General features: G+C 42.0%; 1 protein-coding gene across 7 annotated transcripts in view; it reads left to right on the top strand.

Annotated features, from left to right (window-relative positions):
* Window positions 1-14,399, top strand: part of LOC113016737 (plakophilin-4-like) — an 80,451-nt gene that overhangs the window by 46,103 nt on the left and 19,949 nt on the right. For all 7 annotated transcript variants that reach the window (XM_026159808.2, XM_026159805.2, XM_026159806.2 and 4 more), the window contains 3 exons: window positions 6,191-6,361; window positions 7,104-7,305; window positions 7,981-8,113. In XM_026159808.2, the coding sequence (XP_026015593.2) occupies window positions 6,191-6,361; window positions 7,104-7,305; window positions 7,981-8,113 (506 nt within the window). The remainder of the gene's footprint in view (window positions 1-6,190; window positions 6,362-7,103; window positions 7,306-7,980; window positions 8,114-14,399) is intronic.

Below are 14,399 nucleotides of genomic sequence, written 5' to 3'. Positions count from 1 at the left end.
GTTCCATCTGAATGTTGCAGGAGGATTTGAGACTCAAGTTGTAACTTCACTTTCTTCACAGGAGTGGCACCTAGAGTGGTCTTTGTGCCTCTGTAGCCCAAGGTTCGGGATTTTGTGCATTTAAAGATGCTTCTCTGCAGACCTTGGTTATAATAAGTGGTTTTCCGAGTCACTATTGTCATCAGCATGAAGCAGTCTGCCCATTGTCCTCTGATCTCTGGCATCAGCAAGGCATGTTCACCTAGAGAACTGCTGCTTACTGGATATTTTCTCCTTTTCAGACCAGCCTATGTAAACGCTAGAGATGGTTGTGTGGGAAAATCCCAGTAGGTCAGCAGTTTCTATAACACTCTGACCTATAACCATGCCACGCTCAAAGTCACTTGGATCACCTTTCTGCTCAGTTTGAACTTGTAAGGCTGGGAAGTCTACATAACAGATTTGAGCTTGTTAAATGTGGGCCTGGAAAGAAGCTGAAACTAAACTGAACCATTTCTAGGTGGATAGAAAGATGACGCTTCTACCTTTGTTTCATCATCTCAAGCTGCTCTGATGTCTGGCAGCTCACCGTGTATTTATATATTTTTAAGCAGTGAGTACTTTTCAGTGTGAGTACACACCACAGAGCCTTTGTTAGAACTAACTACAGTCCACTCTTGAGTCACCGCAGCTCCGCTCCAGCTCGGTCTCACCTAACGAGAGACTGGCGAACACACGGGCCTCCAGGTGAGTTCAGTTTGTCTAATGAGGTGCTAGGAGTGGATTTGCAGTCAGGGTGAGTTTGCAAGTCTGTCATTCATGCATGCCGCCGTGATTATTTTTATTATTAATTATAGCTCAGTGTGTCAGTTTTGACGTCTTCATTGTGCTTATTCTGAAAATGAGATAAAATGGAGAACAGAAGTTGGCCCGTTTGCCTGATAAATAACCTGCTTGTGTTTAATATGTCATTTAGTGGGAACCTTTAAAAATAGAGTAAAACTGGTGAAATGTCAACACATTTAGTGCCACTAAACATTTCCTTTTGTTTTATGCGAACTGTGGGAACTGTGAAGCTTTGAGGGATGAAATTAGTTTGACCACTCATCAAAATTAGCAGCTACTGTCAGTCTACAGAGTTAATAACAACGCTAAGTGGATGATGAGAAGCTGACTGACTTTCTGTTGAGAGCCAACCTTTTGACTTTGTGCCTCTCCGATTGGTTGAGACAGCCGAGGCTGGCTGAGAAACTTGAGAAGGGATTATTTCTGTACTGCTGCCAGGCTGTTCAATGAGCCTGGCTTACAGCTGCCTTTGAGGCGTCTTTGGAGCACATTTCAGACCCAAAAGTGGCTTTGAACTAGACGTGTTTGACTCTGTCGCCGGGGCCGTGGTGATGTTGAAGGACGTGAGCTTTGTATTCTGGAAACGTTAGGACGCAGCCGCTCCTTGCCTGTTAACTGGTTATCGACAGCTTCCTCCCTGCACGAGGCCGGTGGAGGATTTACTGTCGGAGAAGCGCTGCTGATGCTGCAGCAGCGACACAGATTTATGCCTCGTCCTGCCCTCTGCCACTTTACTAAGCCGCTCCCACTGACCCATATAGGGGAGTTTCTATCACAAAGCCCCATGGAGCATCAGCATGTGATTATCAGCTGACTGCACTGGAAGGCTTTATTGTACTAGTCTTCATATGTTTTCTTCTGCACTGTTTTTGTGTGCATCAGCTCAAGCATATGTGTCAAGAATATGAATATGCATTTGTGCATCTTGTGTGTTGTGCTATTGTTGTGTTTGTGCATGTGTGAAAACAGGATGGAAGGATTTCTTGTGCGTTATGTCTGTGTGTGGGTAGGAGGCAGAATCAGTGGACTAAATAAAATGCCTTCTATTCTCTAGCTGACTGGTTTTCATCCTGCAGTGCTGCTAAGTGGCCTAATACGTCGCCTAAGTCCTTATTCCCGGTTATCCTGCAGATCCAGCGTAATCCCAGATTACACGAGTGAGATAAGCAATAGATGGATATACAAGATTAGGCTATTACTGATCAGTGAAACTCGTGGCTTAGGTACTGAAACCCGGTGTGCCTCCAAAACACGAATGCAACTGCAAGATGAGCTGGTTTTTTGTTTGTTTTTTGTGGAAATAATTTTTTCAATAAGCGCTGTCATTATTATGCTTCAGATTTTTAAGTTTTGGTCTTCCCAGATCTCTTTTTGATTGAAAACAGAAAAATAGATACAGGAAGGATCTGTTTTCATGTAACAAGGATTGATCCGCAATGTCTGATTTAGCATAATTAGCTAAAAGTCATACATGGACAGATATCTAAAGACAGCAGATGAAATAGTGTAAAACCATATATGGATAATGTAAATGTGTAAATTGTTCAAATAGATACTAAATGTAATAGGTAGGTAGGTAAATGGCTGATATTGTAGAAATTTGTAGTAACTTAAAAATGTGGTTTAAAGCCGTGAATAAGCATTTTAGCTAAAATTATTGGGTAAGTGGCTGAAATTGGGTTTAGAAGTAGCATAAAAATGTATAAAATTGTTTAAAATGATTGGATAAATGATTTTAAAAGCTCAACGTAAAAGATTGTTTGAAATGGTAATTAAGTTGTCGATAGATGGCTGAAATTTTAGTGAATTAGAAATTTTGTGCTAAATGCATGTAAAGACAACAAAACACTAAATGTAAAGCTGCAGGCTTTTCATTTAAAGATACTCCAATATTCCTTACCTCACATCATCTCATGTCTCATTTTATTTATTCAAAATGACTTCTGCGTTATTCTTGCGTTGCCAGTGCAGACTTCTCCCTTGCAACATCGTCACCATTTTCTCTGCTTCTCCTGGAATTGGATGTATTTGTCCTAAATTAGAGAGATGAGAGCATGGTGGTATGCAGGATGCACAAGCCTGTGGGTTCAGTGTGACAAAGTGGGTGAGAAGACCATTTGTCTACATTCTTAGTTAACATTCTTGTTTTGATTTAACCATATTTCACATGTAATCTGCAATAGGCAAACATCTACTATCCCGGGTTTGTTTATGTTCTGCACTTTTACAGATTATATAATATAACATCTTGGTTTAAATCAATTCATGCAAGTTTGTTAAGTTAACATGTTATTTATTTCAACTGTTAATTTGTATTGTTTGAACTTACCTTTACCTACCTGTCTTCCAGAAGCAAAAGGAGGAAATGTAGTTCTACTTCCTGCTTTATACCTTCTGGGTTCATCTGAGGTCACAGGAAGAGACCAAGGGCAGGAGGGGAAGAATTCTTATAATTTAATAAAGTTGATTTTAAAGGGTTTATAAAGAAATAGATTTAATGTTGTGATATGTATTGATTACACCAGAGTTTATGTTGCCAGTCAAGAGGAGTAGTAGAGGATGAATATAATCATGTTCATCTCACCTACCTACTGAATGGAATAGTCCAGAGGAGAAAGTGTTTGATTAAGGGGACTATTTAAGCAGACGAACTCAGGTGTTTCAGAAGAAGGGTTCAGGTCAGTGTAGCTGTGTGCAGTTTGACCTTAATTTCCATTGATTTAAGTTCAGTTATGTTTATTTGAATTGAGTTTATTATAGAGTTGAGTTTCTTATTTGTTTCTTTGTAAATATTCTTGGGCCACAGAATGGTGAATAAATCACTTGCTACACTGGACAGCATCAGTCTCCTGCACTTCTTTGACCGCTTAAGTCGAGTCCTACCACATTCAGATTCAGTCTGATTCACACATATACAGCTGTGGTAAGAATAAAATAGGTAGGTGTGCACGTTTAATTAATCTGATGGTAATTTTGGGTACAGATGTATTTTTTTGTGAAAGATAAGAACACTTCTACTAAAATATTAGTGAATGAATCCCAGTTATCCCAGGCCTAGCGGCAAATCTGCAACAAGATGGTTAAAAAAAGAAAAAAAAACATCCTTGAGCTGTTACTACATTACTTTAAGATGTGGCAGCTGAAGAAGGCTTCACAAGCTGCTGAATCAAGTTTCCACGGGACTGGAGACTTTAAAGGTTTTAGATTAGTGTGTGAAAGTGTGTCTCAGAGTGCTTAAATGGTTGGGATATCGAAAAGTAGTCTGAGTAACTGACAGAAACGGCTGTAAACCGCTGACACCAGTTTACTAGCTTAAACCTTAATGGATAAAAAGATAAATCCGGTTTCAGAGAAATTGTTATTTTATTCACCAGATAAGCGGGTTGAGGACGAAATTATTCAGATTCTATTTTGGTTTCTAGTTATAACAATGCAAACCAGCCTTGACATTGACAGTTTAGCTGTAATAAATTATACACAGGACACAGTCGTCTTTATATTATTAATAGTGTAGTAATCTCCAGTTTAGGAGCCGCTGCAGTGCTCGATGTTTGATAAAAGCCTTTGCGAACCCCTTGAAACCTGATTCTGTGTCGTTCTAGCACATTTCATACATTTGGTAGCTTTAGCATCCTCTAACCTGAAGGTCACACTCTTTATGGGCCATTGAAGAGCCCTCGAGTACGACCCCGAGGTCCAGATTGAACAGGGCTTTTTTTCATTTTTTCATTTTCTTTCAGAAATACATCCAGCCATGTGAGATCAGAGCGCCCATCTCTTTCACTAGGACATTTATGTAAATTGAGAGAGGCAAACTGCAGAAGTAAATGGCTCCTTCATCACCAGCTTTAAGTGCAAATTGTGTGCTTCAGCTGTTGGACTGATCCGCCGAGGCTGCCCCCCTCATGCCCTAAAGCTTCTTTATAATTGGAGCACTCTTTGAACTGATCTGCTCTGAGATTGGAGGATGGAAAAACCCTCTGCTTTACTTGTTTGACTTGCTGGTGTCTGAGCCTACAGCACGGTTTGAATGACCAGAGTCTTCATGCATTTTATAGGCGCAACAACAGTTTCTGGTGACTTAAAATACAGAGTATTGAACAGTATGGATTGGCACGGTCTCACAAGTTGATGACAAGCATGCGAGCCAGATAATGAGGCGATTTCATGTGTGACCATGATAGGCTGGTGTCATGCAGCTCTGGGCTTCTTTTTTCTTTCTTAGATATTAGACATTGTGTTTTCTTGCACATTTTTCAGTATTTCTGCACACAGTACATGTGAAGTAGCTCAAGTGACATGAGTACCTTGAGGTGTACCATCAGAACATGGTACACTGAGGCCATAAAGAGTCAGCAACAACACTCAGGTAGACTGTGGTGATTAAACGATGCTCAGTTTGTATTAAGTGTGCCAAGAAAATATCCCCCACACAATTACCCCACTAGCAGCCTGAACCCTTCATAGAAGGCAGGATGCTTTACTGCTTTTTACACCAAATTGTGACGCTACCATCCAAATGTTGCAGCAGAAATTGAAAATCATCAGACTGGGCAGTATTTTTACAATCATCTACTATCCAGTTTTGGTGAGCCAGTGTGAATCCTCAGTTTGCTGTGCTCCATGCGGTCTTCTGTTGCTGTAGAACAGGGGTGTCCAACTCCAGTCCTCGAGAGCTACTGTCCTGCAGCTGTTAGATGCATCCTTGTTCCGACAGAATAGCTTATTACTGGGCCTTTGCCAAACTTGATGGCATGCTGAAGTGGTAATCCAACCCTTTGATTCAACTGTGTTGGAGTCGGGATGCATCTAAAAGCTGCAGGAAAGTAGCTCTCGAGGACTGGAGTTGGACACACCTGGTGTAGAAGATGCTCTTCTGCATATCTTGGTTGTATCGAGTGGTTATTTGAGTTACTGTTGCCTTCAGTATGAAGCAGTCTGGTCATCGTCCTCTGAGCTCTGACGTCAACAAGAGATTTTCTCCCAGAGAACTGCTTCTCGCCGGATGTTTTGTTTGTTGTAAACTTTAGAGATGGTTGTGTGGTGGAAATCCCAGTAAGTCAGCAGTTACTGAAATATTCAGACCAACCATCGTACCACATTCAAAGTTGCTTAAATCACCTTTATTCACCATAAAGGGTGACTTGACCATATTTGCATGCCTAAATAAGTTGCTGCCATATGATTGGCTGAGAAGACTTTGGCATTAATGAACAGTTGTACCTAACAAAGTTGCCGGTAACACTATTAGGATGTCTCCTCATCCTCTGTGAGTGTAGTATGGAGGAGGCCACCTCAGTAAACATTTTTATGTTTACTGTGGTGTAAATAACGTTTATTTAAAAGCTTAATTGTCTACTTGCAGGGCTCCACAGCTCATACGCCGGTCACAGCGGGCAAATTGATCCAGAGCTGAGGGCGGCGTTGTCTCCAGACTGCCACATGACGCCTGTTTTCGACGAGCGCTCCTTCCACAGCCCCCTGTACCACAGCCCCACCCACGACCCACAGGGCTCCCTCTACAGGACAAACACAGGTACTGCACATCAGCAGAAGTTTGACTTGTTTATAAGGAAATATTTCTGCTAGCTGCATGTGACAGTTGGTTATTTAAATAAAATTAACAAATTTTATGTCCTAATAAATCAAATTTATGTTTTACTGTGAATTATCAATACATTTCAGCACTAAATCTAACTGGAAATCAAAAGGAAGTAAATGCTAACTGCCCCAGAAAATCTGTATCATATCCGTAGCAGTGCTGGTGGTGGTATTGGGTTGTGGTAGCAGTCTTTTTGAAATGAGAGAGTTACTCAGACGACCCAGTTTTTATTTTTTCTTGTTTCCCCAGGTTGAGATGGAGCTCAGTTTCACATCTGGTTAGAAATTATTCCTTTAAAATCTGTGGCGGAAATCGTGGTTTACAGGCACAGGAACTGTTATTACTATCGCTCCCCGAGGTCAAACTTTAATTAGGCTGAAACCTTTCATGTACTCGGCAGCTTCTTAATTGAAGTCTTTGCTGAATGATTTAAGGCTGAAAGCTCTGTAGAGTTTGATAGTGGAGGATCTAAGGAGCCATTTTAGTTTTGTTTAGTCAAGATTTAAACAGGTTTGGCCTGAGACTCGTCTCCCTGCCTGCTGAAGCACTTAATGTAGAATATTACTTTCTCTTTTATGTGACCTTGGAGGCATTTTGACGATGTAAACTGCCTCCAGAAACACATCCTTGATCGCGAATGAAAGAAAGCACAGATTAAATTTCCTAATTTTCTTAGGAATGGGGACTCTCCCTCGGACCACAAGCCATTGCAACACGCTGCCGTACCAAAGAAGCAGCTATGGGCTGAGCTCTGCAGCTGTATACGTCGACTCCTTCAGGGTTCCCGGCGAGCCCGTCTACTCACACAGGCACTCTGGACTGGTGGACCAGGTGGTCACCCGAACCCCGTCCATCGAGAGCATCCACAAGGACCCCAGGTACTCAAAGTCTCCAACCACCAGTTCTTCTCAGTACAATACAGTTTAATTAGCATGTATACTGGTGTATTAATGTGAGAGAGCTTGCCACAGTCTTTATTTTGGGGGGGTTTAGGCTGTCTCTGTGTTGTCTGCAGGCCTCTGTTGGGGCCTCGCCATCTGCTGCAGGACTTCTTTTTCATCTCTTGGCCGTAGATTTTTTGTTTTTGGAGTCTGGCTGTTTGAGCTCACTGAATTAATTTGGCCCCCGTTTTTGCTGATGATGAGCAATATAAACACACAAATCACTCAAACTTTTACACAGTGATGTAGGTGGTCACAGAGTGGGTATTCAATTTATTCAAATTCTGTTACTTGACAAAGAGTGTTTATTTTTACAAAATTGCTAAAACCCATAGTAGATGCTTGCAATATACGTGGGAATGTCTTCAGCACCATCCAATGCTCTGCTCAGTCATCCTAGTTTGTTTGCTTATTTGCTGATTTACTTGTTAAATATCAGGCAATCAAAAGGATAAATCCTCTGAAAATAGAAAATAGCTAAACATTAAAAAAAAATGTCAGAAGTGTTATAATGAATCCAAGATGCTACAAAACCGCACAAATAAACCAAAAATGGCTGAGCGTAGAAGGTGAGCCACCCTTATGGAGACTTTTCTCTCTGTTTCCCATCAGGGAGTTTGCTTGGCGTGACCCCGAGCTGCCCGAGGTCATCCACATGCTGCAGCATCACTTCCCCTCTGTCCAAGCCAACGCCGCCGCCTACCTGCAGCACCTGTGCTACGGAGACAACAGGGTCAAGGTGGAGGTAAGGGGATGATACATGCTGGGCAGTCTGTCTGGGTAAAAATAACCAGACAAACGTCACAGATATGACTCAGTCGCTGCTGCCGTGTCTAAAGGTTTCAAAAACAGCTGTGCTGAGACCTAATTAATGTTGATCCTGTCCAAAAAACATCAGGAAGAACCCATTAAGAGTTCCAGTCGGGGACAGGACAAGCTATTTAAACAGGATTAAAGGGATTTCATTGTATACGGTGCAGAAAGAATTATATCTTAATCCGTTGAAATACTAGCAAGTCTAATCACCCGTTAATTTTAAAACATCAATTTAATAGAGTAAAAGCTGGTTCCAGTTTGCAAACATGAACACTGGTGCTTTTCTCTGCACAGTGATCCACACCTTTTATGCTGCACATCGACATTATTAAAGTTAGCAAAACAGAACACTCTAAAACTAAAAGAGGTAAAATAAAACTAAGTGTTCCCCAGAAGTGCCAGCAGAATGAGCATGTTTAGTAAGACTGACATTCCTATATGACAGTGACAGGCAGCTGTCTCAAAAAGTGTTTGGATTATCCAGAGTGCAGTTTTTAAGGGGAGGGTTAGAGGAGATGCATCTACAGGACAAACAGTCAAATCAGAAACTGACTTTCAGCGGTCTTCATCCCTTGACAGCAGAGGTGACACTGTTGTTGGGCGGGGGGGAGGGGGATCAGGAAACATCTGTTCAAAATCCCACAGTTATGAAGTGCACAGTTTGCTTTCTTTGCAAGTAATGGTGCAGCTGCTGGGACGGGCTGATAGAGAGGAACAGACACTCTCTTGAGTGGAAGAGTGAAAGGATCCTGCCTAACCTGACGGCCCTTCTCTGCATCATTCAGTTAGAACTTCTGCTTCACTGCTGTAAAATATGTTAGTCGTGTCATTATCACATATTTATAAACTCTAAACCTCAGTCAGATCAGTCTGCTGCTGATCTCAGTAATTGTAACGCCTCCTTCCCTGTGCAGGGAAGTACTGATGTGGGTGAAAAGCAGTATAACAATAAATATGCTAACAGGCTTCAGAGGATAGGCACACAGGATAGTGTGTCATGAACATTCTGGTTCATGACACACTCCCCACAACATGAATGGTTTTCTCTCATCTTTTATAGGTTTTCTTTGTTTGTTTATTCATTTTTTCACTAGTTTTGCATTTACCAGCATCAGGGTCACTATTGGTACTGTAGCATGGGGAGATACCTGGACCCTACAGAGGCTGCACAGGTAGGCCGACTTCCTGGTGGAGTCATGGCATTGCCAGGTTTGCTGTGTCTTCCAGCACAGTCTAAAGAGCATGGAGGAGACAGGCAGTTACAGGGCCGTACAATGCCCTTAATCCATCAGCTGGACCAGCATCTGCTCCCTTGTGTAAGGAGGAACAGGAGCACTGCCAGAGATACAAAATGACCTGCAGCAGGCCGCTGGTGAGTATGTCTCTGACCAAACAATCAGAAACAGACTTCATGAGGGTGGCCTGAAGGTCTGACATGCTCTTATGGGCCCTGTGCTAACTGCTTGGCACCGTGGAGCCCAATTGGCATTTACCATAGAATGCCAGAGTTGGTAGGTTCACTACTGGTGACCTGTGCTTTTCACAGATGAGAGCAAGTTCACACGGCGCACATGCGACAGATGTGAAAGGGTCTGGAGAACCTGTGAAGAACGTTATGCTGCCTGTAACATCGTTCAGCATGACCGGTTTGGTGGTGGGTCAGTGATGGTCTGGGGAGGCATATTAATGGAGGGACCTACAGACATCTACAGACTAGGCAACGGCACCCTGACTGCCATTAGGTATCGGGATGAAGTTCTTAGACCGACTGTCAGGAGTGCTATGCTGGTGCAGTGGGTTCTGGGTTCCTCCTGGTGCATGACCAAGCCCGGCCTCATACCACATAAGGGTTTGCAGGCAGTTCCTGTGGGATGAAGAAACTGGCTGTTACACTCACCTGACCTAAATCCAAAAGAACACCTTTTGATCTTTGGTCCATTCAGTCCCCTCAGACTGTCCATGAGGTCAGTGGTGCCCTGCTTCCAGGTCTGGGCGAAGAACCCCCAGGACACCATCTATGTGGTCAGGCATGCATACAAACTACTGAGTACCATCTTGAACTGCTGCCATGAAATTTCATCAAAATAGAGTACCCTGCCACATCATCTTTTCATTTTGAGGTATCTTTAAATTCACCCATTAAACGATGAGGCATCCTTTCCCTCCTGACACATTGCCCAGCTCGTACCACTATAGATATCCAGCATGATTTTTTTTTCCCATTCATATCCGATGTGTTTTCAGTGCATTCATGAAATTTTTTGAGCGTTGTATATACAGAGAAATGAGCATCAGATGTAAGATAACTGCATCTCCCACAGGAGATAATCATCCTTGATCAGGCAATCAGACATCAACACAAATCAAGACAAATCCCTAAAAGGGCACACAGATCTCTGAATAAATAAATAACAATAAATAAGAAATAAACGTGAAAATTAAGCAAATTAAAATGTTTTGATATTTTCAGTCTTTTTTGATACTTCAGATATTTCTGGATTTCTCTTAGTCTCAACCATCTGAGTCCACCTTCAGTGGCTCTTTTGCTCTGACTCCTGTTTCTCCCTTTGTATGCCTGTGTCGTCTCTGAGTGTATTCTCAGCTTACAGGAATCAAAATCTTGTTTTATTTCTTCCTCTTTTTCTTTTTTCTTTTCTTTTCTTTTTTTTTTTTTTTGATGCCTGCTGCCAAATTTGGAGCCAAAGCGCCATCTGCTCCAACAAAACTTTAAGTGACGTCGGTGCCAAATGTGCCGGCGCTCCGACGCGCGCTCGCTCTCTTTCTTTGCTCGGCTTCCCGTGCATTAAATGACGCCAACAGGACGGCGCGGCTCCGCGTGAGAGCCATTTTAGTGCCTTTGGGTTTGTTTGGTGATGAGCTTTTAATTAGCCTTTGGAGCAGCCTGGACACAAGCCTGCTCATTTAGCCAGAAACAAATGTTTTCAATGACGGTTTGAACGCGGAGTCGGAGAGAATCGGGGAGCGCATGCAGCTCTCCTGAGATGGGGTTTATTTCGAGATGACAAGAGAAAGTTCTGAGCACAGCACAGAGAAGCGTCTGCAGCTTTGTGTCCTGGTTCCCTTCCAAACTATTTCAGAAACTCATCGGCACATAAAATCAGTGCTTTTGTCTTTAAAATGTTTTTTTTTTTGCGGTTTTTTTGTTTGTAAGAACACATCTTAAAACTCAAAGTTGTCATAATGTGCTTCAAAAGTTATTTTTCTATTGCTCTTTCATTTTCAAAAACTTTCTATAGTTTGACCGTCATCTGTGTTTGCTTAGTTAAATCCAGGTTCAGTCTCGGACGGGTTAAATGTAACCATCAAAATCACCTTCAAACATTTGCACAGGTCCAAAGAAACTGCATGGATGGTTACCAAATAGATCTAAAACTGCTGCTCATTCATCCTGACAGTTGTTTGATTCCTTTGAATTCATTTAACGACTGATACGTCCGTCTTTTACGTGTGTTTTTAATCTCTCCTCCTGTGAGCATGCCACACTAACGGTGACCTTGTGCGTATGCAAACAGTTAAAGTCTGAAACTAATGCGCAACCGTGACAGTTATCCCGTTATGTGTGTAAGACATAAATCTGAAACTCATCCAGGAGGCACAGAAAACGCTTTTATTTCCCATTTCTGCCTTCTGATTGAATTTCTTTTCTCTAATATGAAGCTGAGGAGGGGAAAGCTCTGTGATTATTCAGCGTTCTGTCTTCAGCCAGCAGCACCCGATCAGAAAGCACAAACTGATGAAGAGTGACTTATTACAAGCCTGAAAACCAGTGTTTCTACTCCATTTGCTTCCACCTTGAAGTAACGGTTCCCTCCAAAATCAGATATGCATATTTTATCTTCTGGCGTGTAGTACTTTTTATCCCAACCATTCAGACAATTTTTAAAGAACTGGGTGATATCTGGAAAGAGAGATTGAAGATGAGTTGTTTAAATGTGCTTTTTAGGTAGAAAGACAAATCTCTACACCTGATCTGCCCCGAACTGGTTAACCAATCTACATCTGTAAACAGCATAAGAGATCAGAGCTTCTGATCTTGTTCTTTTTAATTACCTTTTCAAAGATATGTCCATACAAAGGCTCAAGTGTCAAAGTCCAAAATCAAGTTTTGTTATGGACTCATGATTCTTCTACCGCTTAGTTTCAAGTTTAGTTCTTCCGAGTGTCTCTGAGGTTATGTCTGGTTCTTGTTTGATATTGTTAGTTTCCTTTTGTGTCTTTGTTTTTGTCTCTGTGTCTTGTCCTCAGGGTCTCCCGTGGAAGTTAGCCTTGTCTCCATGTTTATTTACCTTTGTCTCCCCAGTTGTGTCCCTGCTCTTTCAGTTTGGTATTGGTTCAAACAGTGGCGGTCCTAGCACCCCCCCCCCCCCCCACACACACACACACACACACACAAAACATATTATGGATTGTACATTAACATAAAGCTTGTTGGAGCCATACTGAATTTCACCAGAGAAACACACACATACATGAAGAGAGAGAGATTCTGCATTGTATGCAAACGGCTACCAAACAGCCATCATAATTCTCCACACGATGAGAACAGGACAAATCAAGAATTGACAATGACTAATATTGTGCTGAACGCGCGCTCTTTTCTACTCTGGAATATTCTCATCAATTTTCTTGATATTTATTTATAATCACCTCTGTTAATCCTTGATATATATAACTGAGTGATCTGTATATATTAGTGCTATTTCTTAAATGTGTGAAATCTGTAACATAATGTATTGTTTGGAGTTTAGTCTGTTACTGTTACTATTTTTACCATTTCTTCTTGGAGAAACTGTAACTCACATAATTTCCTTAGGGATTAATAAAGTATTCTGATTCTGATTGTTTCAGGATGACCTGCCATTATCCAATGACACGTCTGCTTATCTGTATCTTTTGCTCGTTTCTCCTCCTCCTCTTTTCTCATTTTTATAAACTGAGCACCTGATGGCTTTGAACTTTTCTTGTCCATCTTCCATTGGTTTTAATTTTGCACTCCAGTATGACCACCCATCCCCCAACTCGAGGATCGCGACAACATAACCTAACACACCTCCACCTTAGTTCACAGATTCACTTTGTCGAGGGTGCATTTCTGGGATTTCCCAGGATTCAAATCATGAATACATGATGGGCCTGGATTTACAACATTATAAATGAAATGTGCTCTACTTGGAGGCAGCAGGCCCCCTCACCTTTCGATGTGTTGTGTGTGTGAGACTTTAAATCATCAAACTGTAAATTATAAATTTTAAATTGTTATTGATCCCTTTACCCGAGTCCTAAAGTGTATATTTATTTTCTTACTCTTCTTATATTTATTGTTTGTTTACTTGTACTGCTGTAACTGGAGCCTCGTCGTCTCGTCTCTCTATATACTGGACTGTATGTAGCGGAGATGACAATAAAATGGTAAATGGCCTGTATTTGTATAGTGCTTTACACATCCAGTCATCCACCCATTCACACACACATTCACACATAAAGTTTACTTTGACTTCAGCACAGCAGCGAGCAGGTGCACTGAGGGCTCTCGCGCTCACTTTTCACATATAGAATTTTGAAAAAACATCAGTGCAAATTATAAGTCTGTATCATAATGTCTGGTGTTTTCCTGGTTGTTGGTTTGTTTTTATTTTGTGTTATTTTGCGAGTTGGTTATTAGATGCTGCTCCAGCCAGCCAGAGAATCCCCCGCCGCCCCGCCCTCTCCTCCCTGTGCCGCAAGCAGCAGGCGCACCTCGCAAACGGAGGGCGCCCTTACTCCCAGCAAATGGGCGATAGAAAACCAATCGGTGCCTACGACTTTCCCAATATGCCCTGGCATGATGTCGGGGCAGCATGAGTACGAGTAATTTTTTTTTTTTTTTTTTTTTTTTTGCCGATGCCCGTGATGCCGCCCCCGGCAACTTTCCGTGTCGCCCGTATCAAAAACCACTACTGGGTTCAAATATGAAAGGTACCCAGCTGTATTGATCATCACTTTGTAGCTGATGATTGGTCACCAATGGACCATCCAGGCTGAATGGTCCACTTGAATATATTTGCCACACCCCTCATATGTCAGTCAATGCTATCCTTCACTCTAATTGGTAGTCTCTTCAGTTGCTCCCTTCGAAGCTGAAAGGTGGGTGGCTGTGGTTCAGGTGGGGAAGCGAGTTGTCGACCTGTCATGAAGGTCGTTGAATCAGTCTCCCG

The sequence above is a fragment of the Astatotilapia calliptera genome, chromosome 23 (assembly GCF_964374335.1).
Source record: "Astatotilapia calliptera chromosome 23, fAstCal68.1, whole genome shotgun sequence".
Taxonomy (NCBI): Eukaryota; Metazoa; Chordata; class Actinopteri; order Cichliformes; family Cichlidae; genus Astatotilapia; species Astatotilapia calliptera.
The sequence above is the reverse complement of the archived record's forward strand: the minus strand, read 5'-3'. Positions and strand labels throughout refer to the sequence as shown.